Source organism: Macadamia integrifolia, chromosome 12 (genome assembly GCF_013358625.1).
Source record: "Macadamia integrifolia cultivar HAES 741 chromosome 12, SCU_Mint_v3, whole genome shotgun sequence".
Lineage (NCBI taxonomy): Eukaryota > Viridiplantae > Streptophyta > Magnoliopsida > Proteales > Proteaceae > Macadamia > Macadamia integrifolia.
In genome coordinates, this window is record NC_056568.1 from 25,256,609 (window position 1) to 25,275,694 (window position 19,086).

Here is a 19,086-nt window from a genome sequence, read left to right on the forward strand (position 1 = left end):
CAATAAGATTTTTTGACCGCTTTTTTGACCGAATCCTTAAATTAATCGTCCGAATTATTTCAAATAATTCTCCGCCCGAATAATTCCCGAATCCGAATTTGCTAACTATGAACGCAGCTTAAAGGCGTATTTTTTTATATTTATACTAACATGCGCCGATGGTTTTCGAATCTGGTCTTGTTCTTATGTGATATGACGTCGTTGCTTTACGCAAGCAAAGTTGACTCAGTAGAATACTTGTGCAGTAGAGGACTAGAGTAGTAGTCTCTTCTGTCCAAGTACCTTATAAGGATAATAGCATCTTTGACCAGGGGGAGAAGTAAGGTAACCTGAAAGCTGGGGGAAGGGGGCTTTACTATCATGCGCATAAGGGTTGGAACACTTTGCCAGGTCCATTGTCTATGGAGCTTAGCTGACTGGGTCGTTGATTATCATAATTCATGAACGTGCTGCTTCGGGTATGAGCCAGCTTGGGAGTGTTTTTGTTATTATTTTTTTTAAAGGAGATCAAACATCAATTCAAGTTATATTTACCAAAACACCCTTAGGATGCTTTTTGGGTAGACAGGATTGTTGATTTTTATTTTTATCGGTGACGTGATTGTGATTGTGATTGTGGTTGTTGTTCACCCCACCTAACTGAGATCCAATTGTAGGGGGAGCCTGGGGAGAAGAACGAAAAGGTTGCAGCTACTTCGCTGCAACCTGTACGTGGTAGCATCTCATTGGTTTATCTTTTATTAAAATTTTAATATTTTTTAGTTCAACTTTAGAGGAAGTTAACAGTTTTGAATCCACCATCAATCAGGGATATGTTTCCTATTTTACCCTTTTGGTTTGAAAAATAAATATATAAATAAATAATGAAAGAATATATATATATATATATATTATTCCCAAGCAAACTTTGGGAACAAGTTCTTTGACTCAGGTATGAAGACAATAGAGAATCGATGCTGCTCCTTGCAAAGTCTGACTCAAGTCTGACTGTGTTTTCATTGTCGAGTTTTGAGGCCGTGCAACCTATAGTGCAATCCAAAATCTGAATAGCTTTGACTCGAGTATGTCTTCTTCTCCTTCAATTTCTTCATATTTTTGACAACATCCCACCTCCCCTGCCCAGTTTGAGACTACAATAGAGATTTCAGACATTGAACTTCACCCAATCAGCAAGAGTTCCAATCACGATTTGAGGAATCAAAACGGATTGGATCGGTATTGACCCTATTTTATACCCTATCCGATCCAGATTCTTATTCTTAGTACTTTTTTGTTTTCCCTTTGTGGGGTTTTTTTTTTACCCTTCTTTTTGTCAAAAACACAATGGAATAAGTGTAACAAATGGTCTTCTTTAAGAGTAACTAAAAGAACTCTGAATACCCAAATTTTAGTCTAAACACACATAATTTCTCTATTTATCCAATTGATCCCACCTAAGTTTGCTTAGCCCAAATCAATACTAACCTTCTCTTCTAACCTTCTATAGACTCGTATAGTGTGAGATGTAGTAGTAAGTTGATGATTGAACAGTGAGGACAACGTGGTTAATTGAAGATTTTGCCAAAAGAGACCGATCAAAACCAACTGAATTAAATAGTCAAAACAGAAAAGACTCCAACCAATAAAGGCTATTTCTCTTTTCAAGGTCAAGGTAAGGCTAATGCCCAATATGCATTTACTCAATATATTTTAATTGATCCTTATAAAATTTTGATATTATGTCATATCATCTAGAGTTTGTAACATAAATCATTGGAATTATAGGTTAATGGATGTTATAGAAAATATTTGCATCATTAATCAAGAAAACGATTACCATCATGAAGAAACTGTTTGTGAATGCCCAACGGAATCAAATAGTCCCACAATACATGTTAAAAAAATGATAGTGTTCCAAAAATTGGCATGAAGTTTGATTGTGAAGATAGTGCATATAAATTCTATAAGAAATATGGTCATCGAACTGGTTTTAGTGTTAGAAAACAGTATGTGAAGCGATCAACACTAAGACTTGTGAAAATGAGAACTTTTTGCTGCTCAAAACAAGGTGAACGAGTAGCGGATAAAAGGCGGGAACATGCATTGTTTCATCGGGCAATCACAAGAATGGGTTGTTTAGCACATATGATTTGCCAACTTAAAAAAAATGGTTTGTTTGAAGTTATTTCATTTATAGAAGAACATAATCATGAATTTACATCCTCACCAATGAAGCACATGTTAAGATCAAAAAGAAAGATTACACCTGCCCAAGCAACTGTTGCAGCTGATGCAGAGAAATCTGGGATTCCATCAAATCAACCATTGATTTATTGAGTATGCAAGTTGGAGGTTGTGAAAATCTTGGATTTTTAGATGTTGATTATAGAAATTATGTAAATTCGAAGAGGATAATGGCATTACAAAAAGGAGATGGTCGTGCCATTTTTGAATATTTTCATAAAATACAGTTAGAGGATCCTTCTTATTTTTATTCAATACAACTTGATGATGATGATCATATCATGAACATTTTTTTGGCAGATGATAGATCAGTGGTTGATTATGGATATTTTGGAGATATTGTATATTTTAACACAACTTATCAAACAAATGCATATGGTCGGCCTTTTGCTCCATTTCTTGGGGTTAATCACCATAGACAAACAATTATCTTTGGTGTAGCATTACGTTATGATGAAACTGTAAAATTATTTGAGTGGTTGTTTGAGACTTTTCTTAGTGCAATGTCTGATAAACAACCGAAACGATACTTATATATCAATGTGTTGCAATGGCTAAGTCAATATCAAAGATTTTTTCTAACTCACATCACCATTTATGTGTTTGGCATATTTACCAAAATGCTGCAAAATATCTAAGTCATGTTTTCCATTCATCAGAACAATTTGTATATGATTTTAGTAGTTGTGTATATGATTATGAAGATGAAGATGAATGGATTGTTGCATGGGATAATATGCTCAAGAAACATATGTTTAGTGATAATACATGGTTAGATGAGATACATAAGGAGAGACAGAAATGGGCTATGGTGTATGGTCAGCATATGTTCACTGCTGATATGGAAAGCACCCAACTTAGTGAGTCAATGAATAATGAGTTGAAGAAATATTTGAAACCGAAATAAAAATTTTTACAATTTTTTGAGCATTACTCAAGGCTCTTGACAGATAAAAGGTATAAAGAACTTCAAGCACAGTTCAAAATGAGGCAAACTACTCCAACATTATAAGTTAATGTAGAAATGTTGAGACATGCTGCAGAGATATACACTCTAAAAGTGTACAAAAAGTTCCAAGAAAAATACATTAATGTGTTGGATTGTACCATTTATAAATCTAATAAGTCTGATGCAACTACTGAATACAAAGTCAAATATGGGACAAAAACTCAATAACTTGGTTAAATATGAGGCTTCAACAATTATGGTTGAGTGCAGTTGCATGAAGTTTAACTTTGTCTGGATTTTATGTACTCATACTATAAAAGTTCTAGACAAGAAAAATATTAAGAGGCTTCCATCCCATTATATTTTGAAAATGTGGACTAAAGATGCAAAAATTGGTATTATCAAGGATCATCATGGAGTTGGAGTTAAGACGCAAGGCAATCAACAAGAATTGATAGGAAAACGTTATTCATATTTGAGTCAGAATCTTTGAGAAATTTCTACACTTGCAGTTGAGAGTGAGATCATGTATGCACATGCATATAAATGTTCATTACAATTGTTAAATGACTTGCAAGATATGAAAAAACAATGCAACAATAATGGTATAGGAATTGAAAATGATGTCCAAGATAAAGTTCTAACTGGGGTCGTGGACCAAGTTGAAAATGTGAAACATAGTATAGCTTCTCAATCCATCCATGGGATTAAGACAAAATCTATAGTTAAATGTCTACGGAAGAGATTAAAGGGTCCACTAGAGCGGCGAAAGAATCGTAAATCTCAAACGACAACAAGTCAGGTACTTCTTGTAATATATTTTTTATTTTTTTATATTAATTTTCACAATATATTTAAATAAGTACGATATTTAATTATGTAGGCTTCTACCCATTGCAATGACTCACAACAAAAATATGGAATCGATTCTCAACAGGAATATGAAAAAGTTGAAGGATCCCAAATTTTGGGTAGTTTGACTCAGGTATGTTGCATGAACTAACTTTTTAACCTAATTTCATAACTAAAGTAAAATTTGTCATAATTTTATGCAGGAATATTTTGATATTGGTAGCAATGTTCAACAAGAACATACAACTAGACTTACCTTCTCATCTTTTCAACCATACGAGTGTGGAGATATTACAATAATTCATATGAAGAATTTTGGCCATGGCATCCTCGGTTCTACATCCTCCTAAGATTTTTTTTTTCACTCAATTACTTAAGGTAAAGATTGTGATTTTTTGTTGAAAATAAATATGAAATTTATGTATATATATTTTTTTTCCATTTGTTAATATTTTGTTGTATAATTTGTAGGACTCAATAGCTCGTTCTGGTGATATCCAACAAGAGCAGCAATCTGTCAAGTCCAACTTGGATTTATCTTCTCTTTAGAGATATATGCTAGTCTTATTTATTTATTTATTTTATAAAACATGTCAAACAAATGTATGATTTTTTTTAATTGAAATTTTAAGATGAACCTACCACAAATTTTCCTTAGTGCCTCGTAACTGGAGTGCAAATGATTTGCGGTATACTCGAAATAATAATAGATATTATAACACATATCAGCCATACAATCTATACTTTAATCCTAGTAATGATCTTTCATCCTTAAAAACTTCTTATCTCGGTCTTGAGAGATTTTTTTTCTTCCTGTAATTGGTAGTTGCAACCTTTCCTAGCAGCCAATGAAAGTGAATAATTCACTTCCCCCTAAGTTTCACAAAAACCCTCTTAGGAATACTATTTTTCAAAATACCCTTTAACCATTTCTTTGGCTGCCAGAGGGGTTGGCTGCAACTCGGACAATAGCAATATTGCATTCGCTGCTATGTGGTAAGGCGGGGTGGCAGGGTGAGGCTAGGAAAAATCTGAACTAAAATGAATTTAGTTTGGTTTTATTGATCAACCATATACCTAAATTCTCTCCCCCTCTCTCTCTATGTTGTGGGGGCGCTATAGCTCTAAGTCTCGGATCGGGTTGATCACTACCGCCTTTGACTAATCCCTGGGCTTAGTGACCCGATCTCGATACACAAGTAAGACACAAGGTAAAAATATAATAATTTTTGTAATAAAAAAAAAGGATAATTCTATCTTGGGAGAAGGCAATGAATCTTGTTCCCAAAGTTTCTTTCATTATTTATTTTATTTTATTTCTTTTCAAAGCAAAAGGGTAGAATACGAAAGATCTCCTTGATTGACGGTGGACTCAAAATTGTTAACTTCCTCTAAAGTTGAGTTAAAAAATATTAAAATTTTAATAAAAGATAGACCAATGAGATGCTGCCATGTATGGGTTGCAGCAACTTATGGGTTGCAGCAAAGTTGCTGCAACCCGGGTTGTAGTGAATTTTCGTTCGGGGGAGAAAGGGGAGAGGCCAAACAGTAGGGATAATCGGTCCCACTTGACACATGTTTGACAAGTCAACTTTCAGTTTCTCCAATAGCTAACTGCCACATCACTAAGAAGACACAAGAGTAATGACTAACGACGGCTGTCTACGACAAGGGATGGAATACGAAAAGCCATATGAGGTTACAATAATAGCACGAGGATGAAAATATGGAGCATATGATAGAGATCTTAGAAGCTACTGCATTAAAGTGGACCTGGTGGTTAGGGAAGTCCAGGTTTAGGTAATTTCTCTAAAACGATTTAAAGTGGCGGAAATGTATATTTTTCTCCCAGTAGAAACATATCCTTTATTCACTCACTCATGTGAAAGCTCATGGCAAGAGAAATAAATCTTCTAAATTTATGGATTGAAATTAGGTCAAACTATCATAGATAACATAATAAAATTGACTGAAAATATTGTAGACATGTAGACATGTTTCAAATGATGGATGAACAACATTGTATGGAGAGGTTTAAGATTTACAGGATAAAAATATATATATATATATATCCTAACATAGAGGTTAGTCATCTCTTGCAAAAATATGCTTCAGGGGCAAAGTGATCATTTTTCGTCGCATTATCCCTGAGGATATAGTCGTACTTAAATTTCTAATATCTAGATGCTCTTTTTTGAGGATGAAATTCAGTGTCTACAGTATCCGAATAGGTTAATTGAGAATGCTATGATGATCAGTGATAAGCAGATTGGAGTTGTCAATAAACTTGTTAAGTTTCAAACTATAGTCAAAATAGTCTTTTCAAAATGGTCTTTTTTGAATTTAGCTTTCCCACTCAAAATTTTTGTGCACTTGTGGAGATGAAATGAACTAAGACATCTTACAATGTTTAGTCTCACATTGATTTGAGAGGAAAGAAAACTTGAATATGTATATATATATATATATATATTGTATCTTAAGGGTGCAAGCCTTTCGGAGATGAACTCTCCCTTCTCATGTGTGTGTGGGGATTTCACGGGGTGCTTTTGAATCGCGAGCATCGACCTGAGCTATGGGCTTACACACTTTGTCCTAATGGATACATTTGTACATGTACACATGTGAACCCAACTACCTATATCTATATGTGTTTCTATATGCGCCTATACGTATCAGTACATGAATGCTTATCCCATGCATAGAGTCACATTTGTATATGTATGGGTACCTGTATATGTATACCCATTCTTATATAGAGGCCTACACTCTATAAATAGTGAACTCTGGTTCTATTTATAGATTACATGCATCCTATTGTATATGTATGTATGAAAATATGTACATACATACTGTGGGAAGTTTTAAATTTATTGCAAGTGCTCTGTTCCCTGTTTTATACTTCTATCTCGGTTTTATTGAATTCCTGAGTACTACCTTCGGACATACCTGTTGGAATCGCTTATTAGAGGGCATCTTAAGCGATTTGAGAGTTGTTTTATCATGGAGGTGAGAATGTACAGTCAATCCAGTTGCATAGATATACGGGATGTTCAAAATACCTTAGGAAAATATATAATTATATGACTCCACTCTACATAAGTTGGAAGATTTCTACTATTGTTTCAGAGGATTAATTTGAACAAGTCAACCTTCTAATTAGAATTATATATGAATTATATAATTATTACTGTTAAAGTCTTAAATCTATTGCTTACAACATTTAATTTCAACAACCACTACACAATATAATCATTGTTTAACTTTAGATTCTAATCCTCAAAATTGTTAATTCAGAATTTCTTAGTTTGTGGCAACAGAAACATGATTTCAATTCTGAATTCTACAAGCATATAATATGAGTCGCATAATTCAAATTTCTTACAATAACATCTTATATGATTATTTTCTTTACCAAAAAAAAAATCTTATATAAATATTTTTAAATAATCTTACCATGAAAAATAAATGACAAACAAACATTGGATAAATTCATGGTGACATTTTACTCAGAGAAACAAACATTGAGAAAATTTTCAAGAACTACTATTGTAGCTTTAGGTATACAAGAAGAACTGATATAATGCTAAGCAACAATCTGGGATCCTTTCTAATCAGATCAAAGCACTTACGATTTAAGTAATACTACTCTGGTTCTTTACTCCTTTGTTGGATTTGGTAATGACTTGTATCTTATATGGATAGTTTGTTATGTTTAGCTGCAGGTAATTCAGCTCCAAGGTGATCAGCCACTGAATGTTTCCACTTTCCATATTCAGGTGATCCTTCCTACCCACCATACACAATTATTGTTGTTTTACTATATTTGTCACATGTACAAGTTTTTTTTTTTTTTTTTTTTTTTTTTAATGACAGGTATCCAGGCCTTTGACCTGATAAGACCGATCAGCCCATTCTCTGTAACTTGTTTTTGGTTCAACAAGCTGGCATTGTGAAGGAGCACATCAAGATTCATGGTGTTTGAGCAGAATTTTTAGCAGGCATTGGCAGCCAGAATCTCCATCTATTTATGTGTTTCTGCATGACAAGCAACAACTTTAGTATCTAGACTTTCAAATATGTAACGTAGTAGATGCGTGTGCTCTTACAATATTGAGTCCCTTTTTTTTTTTTTGGGTAAATCTTTCATAGCAAATTCGGTAATCGTTGTTTAGAAAATTAGGAGCCTCTATATATGACTTCCTTCCTGTGTTATGGCTTTGTCTATTGCTCTGTGATGAAAAATTGATAAAATTCATTTTATGATCTCAAGTGATCTATATGAACTTCAAGCATTAACGGGTTAATCTCAAGAGTTAGGGATAGACCTAAAATGACTATAAGTAGTAAAGAAAGACGTGTATAGTTTAGTTCTTATCTAGAGTATGACCTCGATATCGGTGTACGATGTCTTATATTCCATCGCAATTTAATCCAGGGAGTATTGGTGCCGGCCCTCCTAACAGAATGGCGGCCTTCTATTTTATTTGAGGATAGTTTTGTACTTTTCGATATTGGGGTTTTTCACTATATATTTGTATCGAGGGTTACTTTCTCTGTAAGTGATTCTGAGAGGTGTGAGGACGAGCGTTGTAACCCTATTCTTCATTGATAGTGAAGTAGAATCTCATCTCATCGAGGACGTAGGCAATCTATCCGAAATTCCAAACCTCATAAACATGTGTACATTATTTGTTCTTATTTTTCCATTATCTTCGGCATCGTTTTTAGAATTGCGTTTCTAACACTTAGATATTATAACTTACTCTAATTAATTGGGATTGGACTGAGTTATTGTTTGTTGTGATCTTAAATGAAATTGTTGTTTCCTCTTTGGTGGCCTCTTGATTTGGCTCATTCTCTGTTTGGATGGAGTGCTGAACTGGGAAATTGCACTGCCAACTGGGAGCAATTGATTAAGGTCAACTTGTAGAATTCATTATTTTAATGAGATGTTTGTACTATGTTTTGCTACAACTACATTTTTCCCAGTTATTGTGAGGAGTAGATTTTTTTTATGCAGTCATGTGGTAAGAATACATTGGGTGGTGTACACCTTTTTATTTATAATTTTGATTTGATTAGATGGGTATAATAAGGAGGAAAAAGCAGTTGGGCAATAATTTTGATTTGATTGTATGAGACTTTGGTTTTCTGTTATGAACCATAGCAAGTTATTGAGGTTATATGTAATTCTGGTTTGTAAAGGGTGGATTTTATTCTTGTGGGTATTTGAAAATGAGATTTTGTAATCTTTAAGAGAGGGAAAAAAATGTTCCTAGGCTACTATAATTGTGTGACTTGAGGTAGAAAATGGAGAGCCCAGGTTCATTCTTATTCTCTCTCTCATAAAGGATTGCATCAATGAGATGTGGTGAAATGAATTTGCATATAGGAGGCCAGCGAAGCAATTTCATGAGAGAGAAGATGTTGAAGACAGCGAAGATTTGAAATGGAAACCTTCTATTAAGTGTGGGTTTTGCACATAATAACCTCACCAACTGCATTAGGCAATTGCTGTTTTTGTTATAATACATTTCTTTTTTGCTTATATTGCTTGATTATAAGCTCATATATCTAAGTGGTAACTCAAGTGAGACTAAGCCCCATAGGAGGCCAGCGAAGCAATTTCATGAGAGAGAAGATGTTAAAGACAGCGAAGATTTGAAATGGAAACCTTCTATTAAGTGTGGGTTTTGCACATAATAACCTCACCAACTGCATTAGGCAATTGCTGTTTTTATTATATTACATTTCTTTTTTGCTTATATTGCTTGATTATAAGCTCATATATCTAAGTGGTAACTCAAGTGAGACTAAGCCCCATAGTAGCTACTAGGGGTGCAACTTAGCTAGGCTGGCCTGGTTTTTAAAACCCCAGCCCAACACTAGGTACACCTAACTCAACTCAGGGCTAGCCCCTATAAAGCCCCGCTGTCAAGCTTAGCCCAGCCAAACCGGACCTTGATTGACCCTAATTGGGCTGTGTTGGACCAATTTTATTCTTATTAACTCTAAAAACCCTTATGTATGGTGTATAATTATATATATATTATATATTTAGGAAAAAGAACAATGAAAGGAAGTGTGGACCTTGCCCCAGCATAGTGGGGTCAAAATGACTACCGTGTAAAGTAGAAATTCCACCCTTATTGATGCTTCCGCACACACTCTTAGGGACCTCACACTGGCACAGGGGCCATACTGCTGTTTAAGGAACCATCTTCCTACATATTTTATAGGGGGAGGAGGGTACCCTTCGACACTCATGTGCAATCTCAGGTGGAGGGGGTATTATGGGGAAAACCCTACAAATTGGGAGGGGTATATATAGGGAATTTCCATTGGGAGGGGGAATAGTAATATGGGTGGGGCACACACACACACACATATATATATATATATATATATCGAAAAAATGTTGCCCTTTTTAATGATAATACACTTTTACTTGGTACCTTCAATGTGGTTCATATTGCATCATTTCCTCTCTGTGAAAAGAAAAAAAAAATCTCATAATTTTCCTATTTTTGTTTAGGGAGAGGGATCGCTACCTAGTTGTGTGGCTACTAAGCCAACACATGACCATTGAAAGAGCATATCGAGGCATCGACCATGGAGATCGAGGCATATGACCAGGTAACATTCTTTTTCCATTTTATTTATATGGAAAAAAGAAGCCTAAAAGCAACGTGGCCTCTACACCTAGATACAGAGGTGCGAAATGATCCTCCCACGAAATCCCACTGCTATTGATGTTTCCACGTGTACTCCCATTGGTCCTCACATTGGTGCAGGGGCCACACTACCTTTTAGGAAGCCCTCCCATGTTTATATTTAGGAAGTGAGAATGCTACCTAGTCGTGTGGCCCTTACACTAGGGTGGGTGCCAAAGAAGGCATGCCAAGGCATGCAACATAAGGTGTGGGATGGCCATTTTGCTGCCTGTGTCTAGGGGTAGGAGTGCATGACTGAGTAGTGCTCTTTTCTCCTTGTATTTGTAGATACAAGGTTAAGCCAAATAGGCCAACTTGAATTAAGGGTTCAACCCAAGCCAAGACACAGGGCAGGAGTGCATGACTGGGTAGTGCTCTTTTTCCTTTGTATTTGTGGATACAAGGTTAAGCCGATATAGGCCAACTTGAATTGAGGGCTCAAACCAAGCCAAGCCCAGACCTATCAAAGGCATAAAAATCTCAACCCAGGCCCAGCACATGGGTTGAAAAGCCCAGCACATGGTCCGGACCAAACTTGTACCCTAGGAACTACAATTTTTTTTTTTTTTTTTGACAAGCAAAATATATTAAGACCCCATAATTCGGGGAAAAGAGGTAATACAATAGTCCGAAAATAATAAATTAACTACAAAAGATGGGGGATTATCCTCCCAAGAAGATATACAATGATGATAAGATGCATAGAAGGCTAAAGCATCCGCATATCCAGTAAAATGCTGGCACTTCCCCATATCCATTTCTATCCTCCATTCTTTGAATGACATAACTACCCCTATTTTGGTAAGAGAAATAGGGCACTATGCAGCTAGACAGAGAATTCAATCTCAATAAAAAATATATATATTTCTTTTATAAAGAAAAATAAAAATATATATATTTCTAATTCTCACAGATTTTTTTAATTGTCTCGCCCATATAGACCCATTGTGAATAACACAATTCTCCGTACTGCCAAGTAGTATGGCATAAGACATCCTAGGGAACCCTCTCCTAAAATATAAACAAAGAGAATTCATGGGCCATCACTATCACCATATGCATGGAAGAAAGTATGCAACAATATAACCCATTCAAATTCCTGTCCCACTGCCTCACCATCCTTCAACCATTCCAACTGGGTGAAACTTTCCCTCTAAAAGGACTTCAAGTTTGCAAGTGCTTTTCCTTCATAATCTATACAAAAAAGCAATTAATGTTTGCCACTTACCCTTCCCTTGTCAGCCAAAAACTCAAAACACCCAAGAGGAAAAGAGTGGAGGTTTGAGGTAATCTGTCAAATCTGGGACTGTGCATTAATAACACTAAAAACCACAAAGCCCATAACTTATAAATAGCAACACTCATTAACCTCCCTATATTCCACAAAAAAACAACCTTCCACAACTATTATTTATTGCACGTAGCTTCCAAACACTACAACACACACACCCTTTACACTTATACTACATCCCTACACTTTACCTTATAAACCCCTTCTTCCTTTCCCTACTACAGGAAAACCAGCAAAACCCAAATGATAATTCAGACATCCTTCTCTTCTCCTTCCAATATGCATGGAGTTATTCTTCAAAACAAGGGGGTTTTCTTTACACAGCTTTGGCTGGACAAACAGATGGACCTCAATAGGTCCAATCTTGTGGCAAGCGCACCTCTGGTGAAGATTGAAGCCTCTCATGCTTCTCCACAACAGCCTTTCTAATGGGATGTCTCTGCTTAGCCTCCTCCCCCTTTTTCACACCTGAGCAAAATGGAGGAAAACAAAAAGCTTAAAAGAGTTTTACATTATACAAAATCCAACAACTAATTTCATGAACCTGAACAGAAAAAACCCTTAAAATTTAAAAATGATAATGTCATTGAGAATCTTCATTTGAAATTTGAACTTTCCAAACCCATTTAAAATTAGAGAGAGCTTTGACAAATAGATTCAAATTTTCAAATTTCAAAATGCAAAAGGCAAGCTAGAATGGTCATTTTAAACTTACAATGATGCTTCTTCTTAACATCAAGGGTAGTTGCAAGACGGGGGAGGAAGACACCAGTCCCTCCAGATTCTCTCCCAAAACCACCAGTCCCCATCCCGTTTACCTGAAATGGCAAAAGGCGGTTTTGGTTTTGGTTTTGGAGCCCCTGCAAAACCCTAGCTCGCAAGAAGTTCTCAACCTGCTAAATAAACCCCACAAGAAAAAAATACAAAAACCCATTAGAGCTTTAAAAAGAAAAGAGAGAGAGAGAGAGAAACAACACAGAAAAAGGAAACCTAATAAAGTCGAAGTTTCCATTACCTGAGCTTGAGAAGGACTCATCGTACGATACCTGTAAACCTGTGTCAAACCAACACGAAACCCACCATTCACCGTCACCGGCGCATAATGATTTTGTCTGTGACCAACATCATGAACCCCTCCGAAGCCGATACCAAGCCCGTATCGTGGAGCAACATTAGTCCCGTACCGGCTCTGCTGCTTACTCTGCCTCGAAACAACAAAACAGAACAAAAGAACCAAACCCAACCATGTTAGAAAACCTCTCAATGTAGAGTTCAAATACCAAAAGAAGAAACCAGAGAAAGATGAGATTTAGATGAACCTCTAAGTTTGGAACTAAATTTGGAAAAGGTTTAGCAGTGTTTTGGTTACGTTCAAGCAAAGCGTAAGCTGCGAGCTGTTGAGCGAGGTCTTCCATGTACGTGAGCTCAGAAGGAAATTTGGGGCTTATCATTGGGGAAACTTCGTCGGGGAAAATATCAGAAGGAAGCCATAGTTCTCCATCGTCTAAGTTTGGGGGAAAGTCCGCCATTATAACTACAGAACAGAGAAGAAAGAGCTAAGAAGAGAAGTCTGAGTAGAGAACAGAGAGCTAGAGACCATGAAAGAGGCAAAAGTAGAAGCAAAATGGCGGTCGAAGGAAGAGATGAAATTTCAAGGACCGAAAGCGGGATTTCCTAGAGAGAGAACACGCTCTAGAAACGAGGTGAACAGGGGAGGGAATTGTGGGTTTTTAGAGAGAGAGAGAGAGAGAGAGAGAGAGAGAGGAGGGGGAGGTGATTGTACTCCTGAGTTTGGAACCGTTGGATGACCTCGAGATTGGAATCAGTGAATCAGATTCAGTATCTATCTAACGAGGCCGTATCCTTCGCCGTTCGTCGGGGTTCACTCACTCACTCGGCCGTTTTTTGGGGCTGATTGAGGAGCCCATCACATTCAGTGGATGAAATGATGGAAATGTCCTCTAAGGAATTGGGATTATTAGTGGGGCATTGATGCAATTACGCCATCGTTTATGAGGCTCATGGGCCATGACGGTACTTCGTGGGGATATATCTGTCATTTGAGTAATGGTAGTACGGTCGGTAACCACCTTAACAGCAATCGTTGAGGGGAGAGTATTGGGTCCCACCCCAAATCCAAAAGCCTCCAAAACTTCTTTTCCCGAGGTCAAAATTTTTTTTCTTTTGGGTAAAACGAGGTCAATTTATGTAGGTCTCTTAAATTCTAAATTACCCTGTTAGCTTAAAAAAAATTATAAATTACCCAACCTTTTCCCATTACCCAAACAGGATTAAAAGTGAAAGATAAAAACGCTGCCTGTGGAACTGCACGTTAGCAGACTCGGCCAATGGGAGGATGAATGTGAGTATCTTTAACGTGGGATAATTTAGTTTTTTTACTTCTGTTATGTCTAAATATAAATACATGCAAACAGTTAATGCACTTTTCTCCTCTATTAATTAAATGATATTAAATTACCTAAACACGCCATTACTAAGGTTCTCTTTGGTATAATTTATATTTGTATTTATAATCTATTTGTGAAAAATCATTTACAAAAATAAATTATGGATCGTAAATAATAATTGTTTGGTTACTAATTATTTAATACATTGTATAATTTGAAATAGATTTGGTAATTCCCAACACAATCTCAAATTATTATAAATCCAAAGAGAGAGAGAGAGAATGATGTACATTCCATCAAGGTTAGGAGGTGGGTCAAGTCCAGGAAACCAGGTGGGTCGTTGTGCTTGAACTATGGTTAACTGGGGATGTAAACTGGTAGATCTTGGGCTTGCAAGAAAGAATGTACTAACGAATGGGTAGCTGCGATGTGCTTACAGCAAATGTGGCTGAAAGAACTCTTCAAGACAAAAAGATAGCACAAGGTCTCATCCGATTAGTAATAATGCAACAGAGTAGTGGGCGAGCTGCCATGGTTGGGTCATGGTTTAATGACCCACCTTCTACTTCATACATGAAAGTTCACTGTGGCATTTTGTCGAATACCAAAGAGAGACTTGGTCTGTGAGACAGATTCATATAAGCAATCCCCCCGTCCCCCAACCTTCCACTTCATGCATGAGCTTTCACTGTGGCATTTTGTCGAATACCAAAGAGAAATTAGAGTTGATATGTGAGACATATCCATGGTACCCTTCCCCATTTCATAGAAGCAATCCCCCCACATCCCCCCCCAAAAAAAAGGATAAATCGGTCTAGGATTAGAAGCAACAAATGAAATTGAAAATGGACATTGCTAGAATTCTTGCAATGAAGGTGAACATAGCTGGCTTCCATCGAGTTCACAAGGCCCACCTCCTGCACCAACCTCAGATGTACTCCTTCTAGGAACTTTGGAGGGAGAGAGAGAGAGAGGAGATTGTTCTGGTAAAATTTTATAAAATTAGATTGAAATGACACTGTTACCCCTATATTTAAGTAGCTATCACCACGTGGTCATTAGAAGTTTGTGCATAAATAGCATTAAATAATTTGTAGCAGTAAATCATAAATAGCTAAAGAGCTATTTGTGATTTGTGATTTATTTTGATTTATAATAAATAAAAATAGGTGTCATAAATCATACCAAATACCTGTAAAAATAAAAATAAGTCAAATAAATACAAATAAAAATTAAACCAAAGGGAACCTAAGAAAAACTTAATCATTTCCTTACCATAGAATAAAAGAAAAGCAGTCACAATTTCTTTGCTTTTATTAGAGTCTTCACTCCTCATTTGCACACGCTTACTGATAAGGTTTGGTCAGCATGACGAAATTGCCCTCATTCATCTTATTAAGGTTTGGTGACAAGTTGGGGGTACCACAGGAAAGGGTGTAAAGCAGTATCATTTTTTTGTGTAATTGATTAAGTTCCTAATTGGTTCCAGTCCTAAGCGGTCATGGTCGGAGTTGACTCGTTTATGTAAGTATATTCAAAGCTGAAATGCTCTACCCAAAAACAGCAAAACCATTTATTAATGGGTTAGTATGTAGTTTAAATATTTTTACCTATGCATATAAATATCGACTCCTGACCCTAACCAAATAAATAATTAAAAGAAGGAAAAACCCGACTACTTTGGTGTTACCTATGTCAAGACTTAAATGAGTGTAAAAGATCTTGTTACCACTCGGCCAGTGCACTAAAGATGGTCTTGTATGCTTTTCAACTGATCTAACACGTTAGTATTGCCTACCCAAGGCTTGCAGGTTCTTTCTCCCATAATAAAATTGAAAATTTTTTTTTGGTGGAAGAGTGTGGCTTCTGTGCTGAAACACATGGGGGTGAAATTACTAACCCACCATGAAATGAAAAATGGCACTGATGTGAATGCTTTCTTGTGTGCTTCCATTGGCACTCGTGCACTGGTTCACAATAACCATTTGACGCGATTAAATATTTATTTTTTAAGTATACAAATAACCAAATATTCATTCGTAAGCATAAAAACAAAAAAGGGCAAGAGATCATTGCATGGACGAGTCGCCTTTCAATCAAGTCGAGGGTTAATGAGATTGCATATAAATGCATCAACATGAATGAGATTTTTTTTTTTATTTCACAAGTGGTGGGAAAGTGATTTCTTGCCCCTCTATGTTCGGTCACTGCGGCAACATGGCCATGCCACATTTTTTTTTTTTTTTTCATAAAATCATGAATCAAAATACTTAAAAAGAATCACCGTTACAATATCACTAATTCTAAAATATCCAAATCACCAACATCAAATATATGGATTATATGCAAGTTTAAAACCGGTCATTTAGTTCTGGAAACGTTGGGAGACCCATCTTTGCCACTTCTAATGTTTGGTTGAGTCAACCTTTTGCAAGATATCCATTGAATCTTGTGACCTTAAGCATTTCCTCTCGAAAATAAAATCGAGTTGTCTCCTCGTTGAGGCGATCATGATGGGCCACATGAAGTGTTAAATGGAAAGAAAATATGTAAACATGGTGAATGCTTTCAATTTAAGAAGAGTTTCTACCTGAGCGAGAAAGTAAATGATCCTTTCAACCTTGAAAGATGTTTAGCTTTTAAAAATTATCGATCTCTTTGAAAAACTCAATTCAATCTCCAAGACTTTAAGGTCTGTTGATAATCCAAAGTACTTTCGAGCATGGTTTCAAGTATCGGTTTGGGATCGGCTATATCGGATTAGTATTGATTGAGATCGATCATTGATTCGGTATCAATCCTATCACACCCTGCTCACACAAAGTCTAGCCAGCCGATGACCGAGTTAACACCGGTTAACTCACAAACCTGTCATGATCAACAATGCAGTGATTGCGATACAACATACATCTACTATTCTAAGATAAGACTTGTATTTTCAGTGGAAGACCTGTTCATAATTATACCTGTCATTGTTTCTCAAATACTTGATACCCAAATTGAGTTATAAAAGTTACAGACATTTGGGCCTGAATGCATGATATATACAAAAATACAACAATTTATGCATTAAGTAACAAAAGGGAGTACATCGAAAATAATAAAAAAGAATCACTCAGGAGTCACAGCTGCCATGCAGTACAATCCTCTCACGTGTAATCGACACCGTGCTCGAACTCTACAGGAATCCACCAGTCTTCAAATGAAAAATCCACAATGGGGCCCGACTTCTGCTCACCAGGCGGGTAACCTATAAATCACATAAAAAGAGTTGTGCATGTGGATGAGTCCACTGGCTTAGTAAGTGAAAAGGAAGATCACACAAGGCAAACCACACAAACAATCACCAAACAAATGTGTCTATATACAATTCATTTCAATCCTATTAGCCTAGCAATATTACTAGGTCATAGGTTCTATGCTACTCACAACCACAGTGTGCGTATGCCCCGGGTATGAGCCCTCAAACTCCATCTCACGATACGTCCATAGGGTTGTCGGAGAAAGCCCACCGTTGGTATAAAATTTAAAATGCAAGCCGACTCTCAGTAAATTTAAATGACAAAAAGTAAATGGGTGACTATCGAAAATAAAAAGTAGTACGATCGGCCCTCTGACTATATCACCAGGGTTATCGACTATCCTAACGACCAACCGTGCGTACTTCTAACCGCTATAAGAGTTCAACAACCACAATCCGATGCTTCTCCCCAATGATCCTCCAACATGTAAACCCTTGTTGGGAAGGGTCGTAGCACGTAAATCACATTCTAGCCACATGCCTCTACATGAGCATAGTTCGATTACACAATGACGTCATGTCCCATACCATGTGTCACCATGCACTCTTTTTCAAGCCATCTACGACATCTAGAATTTAGCATGCTTATCATGTCCAAATGAAATTCCTCTATCACATACATCAAGTCATAATGGATATTCATCATAAAGCAAAGCATAGTATATCATGTAAATGCACATTTAAATGCGTGATATGCATATGTGATGTCTAGTCTACACACAAGTGACATGATGATATGATTAGATTAACATATGTTAAATGATGTATAACATTATGAAATTAAATCAGAGTTTACTCCCCATTTACTTGTATATGTACACGGTGCTTATATCCGGTACGAAAAAGATTCGATGAGTGGGTACGTGTATATTGAGTGTAACCTATCATAAACATAATGTTTTATCATTTCACTATATTGGGGTCAAAATCATCATGTTTGAACACTAAAATTCGATTTAGAATCATAAATGAGGTTTAAACATCAAATTTGAACCAATTCTGAAAATTTCTGGAAAGACAAGTGGGCTAAAGCCAAAGACCGGTGGACTAAGTAGCCTGTCAATTACTCTAGAACTTGAAAACTAAGTTCTGAAAACTCAAGTGGGCAAAAATCATAAGACCGGTGGACTACATATAGCCCACCGGTTACTCCAGAGTCTAGAATTTGAGTTTTGGAAACTCAGGTGGGCTAAAACCAGAAGACAAGTGGGGTAAAAATATCCCCCAGTCTTTGAACGAAAAATTTTCAACATTATTTTTGACTTTCCTCCGATTTAGGGAACCTGTTTGGGGACGATTCGACGACTCAAATCACTTGTCTAAGGTCCAATCATGTATCATCAACT

The 19,086-nt window shown here is 36.4% G+C and overlaps 2 protein-coding genes across 3 annotated transcripts; one reads left to right on the forward strand and one right to left on the reverse strand.

Moving 5' to 3' along the window:
• Positions 1-3,380: 3,380 nt before the first annotated feature.
• On the forward strand, positions 3,381-4,573 carry LOC122094825 (protein FAR-RED IMPAIRED RESPONSE 1-like). The gene is made up of 4 exons (XM_042665418.1): positions 3,381-3,609; positions 3,685-3,974; positions 4,056-4,157; positions 4,496-4,573. The coding sequence occupies exons 1-4, from the start codon at positions 3,381-3,383 to the stop codon at positions 4,571-4,573; spliced, it is 699 nt and encodes a 232-aa protein (XP_042521352.1).
• A 7,454-nt stretch (positions 4,574-12,027) lies between these two features.
• On the reverse strand, positions 12,028-13,748 carry LOC122057513. 2 transcript variants are annotated; one of them, XM_042619633.1, is made up of 4 exons: positions 13,351-13,748; positions 13,047-13,232; positions 12,747-12,927; positions 12,028-12,499 (listed from the first exon to the last, which is right to left on the reverse strand). In XM_042619633.1, exons 1-4 carry the CDS (start codon positions 13,558-13,560, stop codon positions 12,381-12,383), a joined length of 696 nt encoding a protein of 231 aa, XP_042475567.1. In that variant the 5' UTR covers positions 13,561-13,748; the 3' UTR covers positions 12,028-12,380. The 2 variants fall into 2 exon arrangements, with proteins under 2 accessions (XP_042475567.1, XP_042475568.1); XM_042619634.1 differs by having other exon boundaries at positions 12,747-12,924; positions 13,351-13,746.
• Between the last annotated feature and the right edge of the window lie 5,338 nt (positions 13,749-19,086).

Coding starts and splice junctions, on each gene's coding strand:
- LOC122094825 (XM_042665418.1), top strand. CDS start 3,381: ATGGGACAAAAACTCAATAACTTGGTTAAATATGAGGCTTCAACAATT. Junction 3,610..3,684: donor AGTTGGAGTTAAGACGCAAG/GCAATCAACAAG, acceptor CTACACTTGCAG/TTGAGAGTGAGATCATGTAT. Junction 3,975..4,055: donor CTCAAACGACAACAAGTCAG/GTACTTCTTGTA, acceptor TTAATTATGTAG/GCTTCTACCCATTGCAATGA.
- LOC122057513 (XM_042619633.1), bottom strand. CDS start 13,560: ATGGCGGACTTTCCCCCAAACTTAGACGATGGAGAACTATGGCTTCCT. Junction 13,233..13,350: donor ATTTAGTTCCAAACTTAGAG/GTTCATCTAAAT, acceptor GTTTCGAGGCAG/AGTAAGCAGCAGAGCCGGTA. Junction 12,928..13,046: donor TGAGTCCTTCTCAAGCTCAG/GTAATGGAAACT, acceptor GGGTTTATTTAG/CAGGTTGAGAACTTCTTGCG.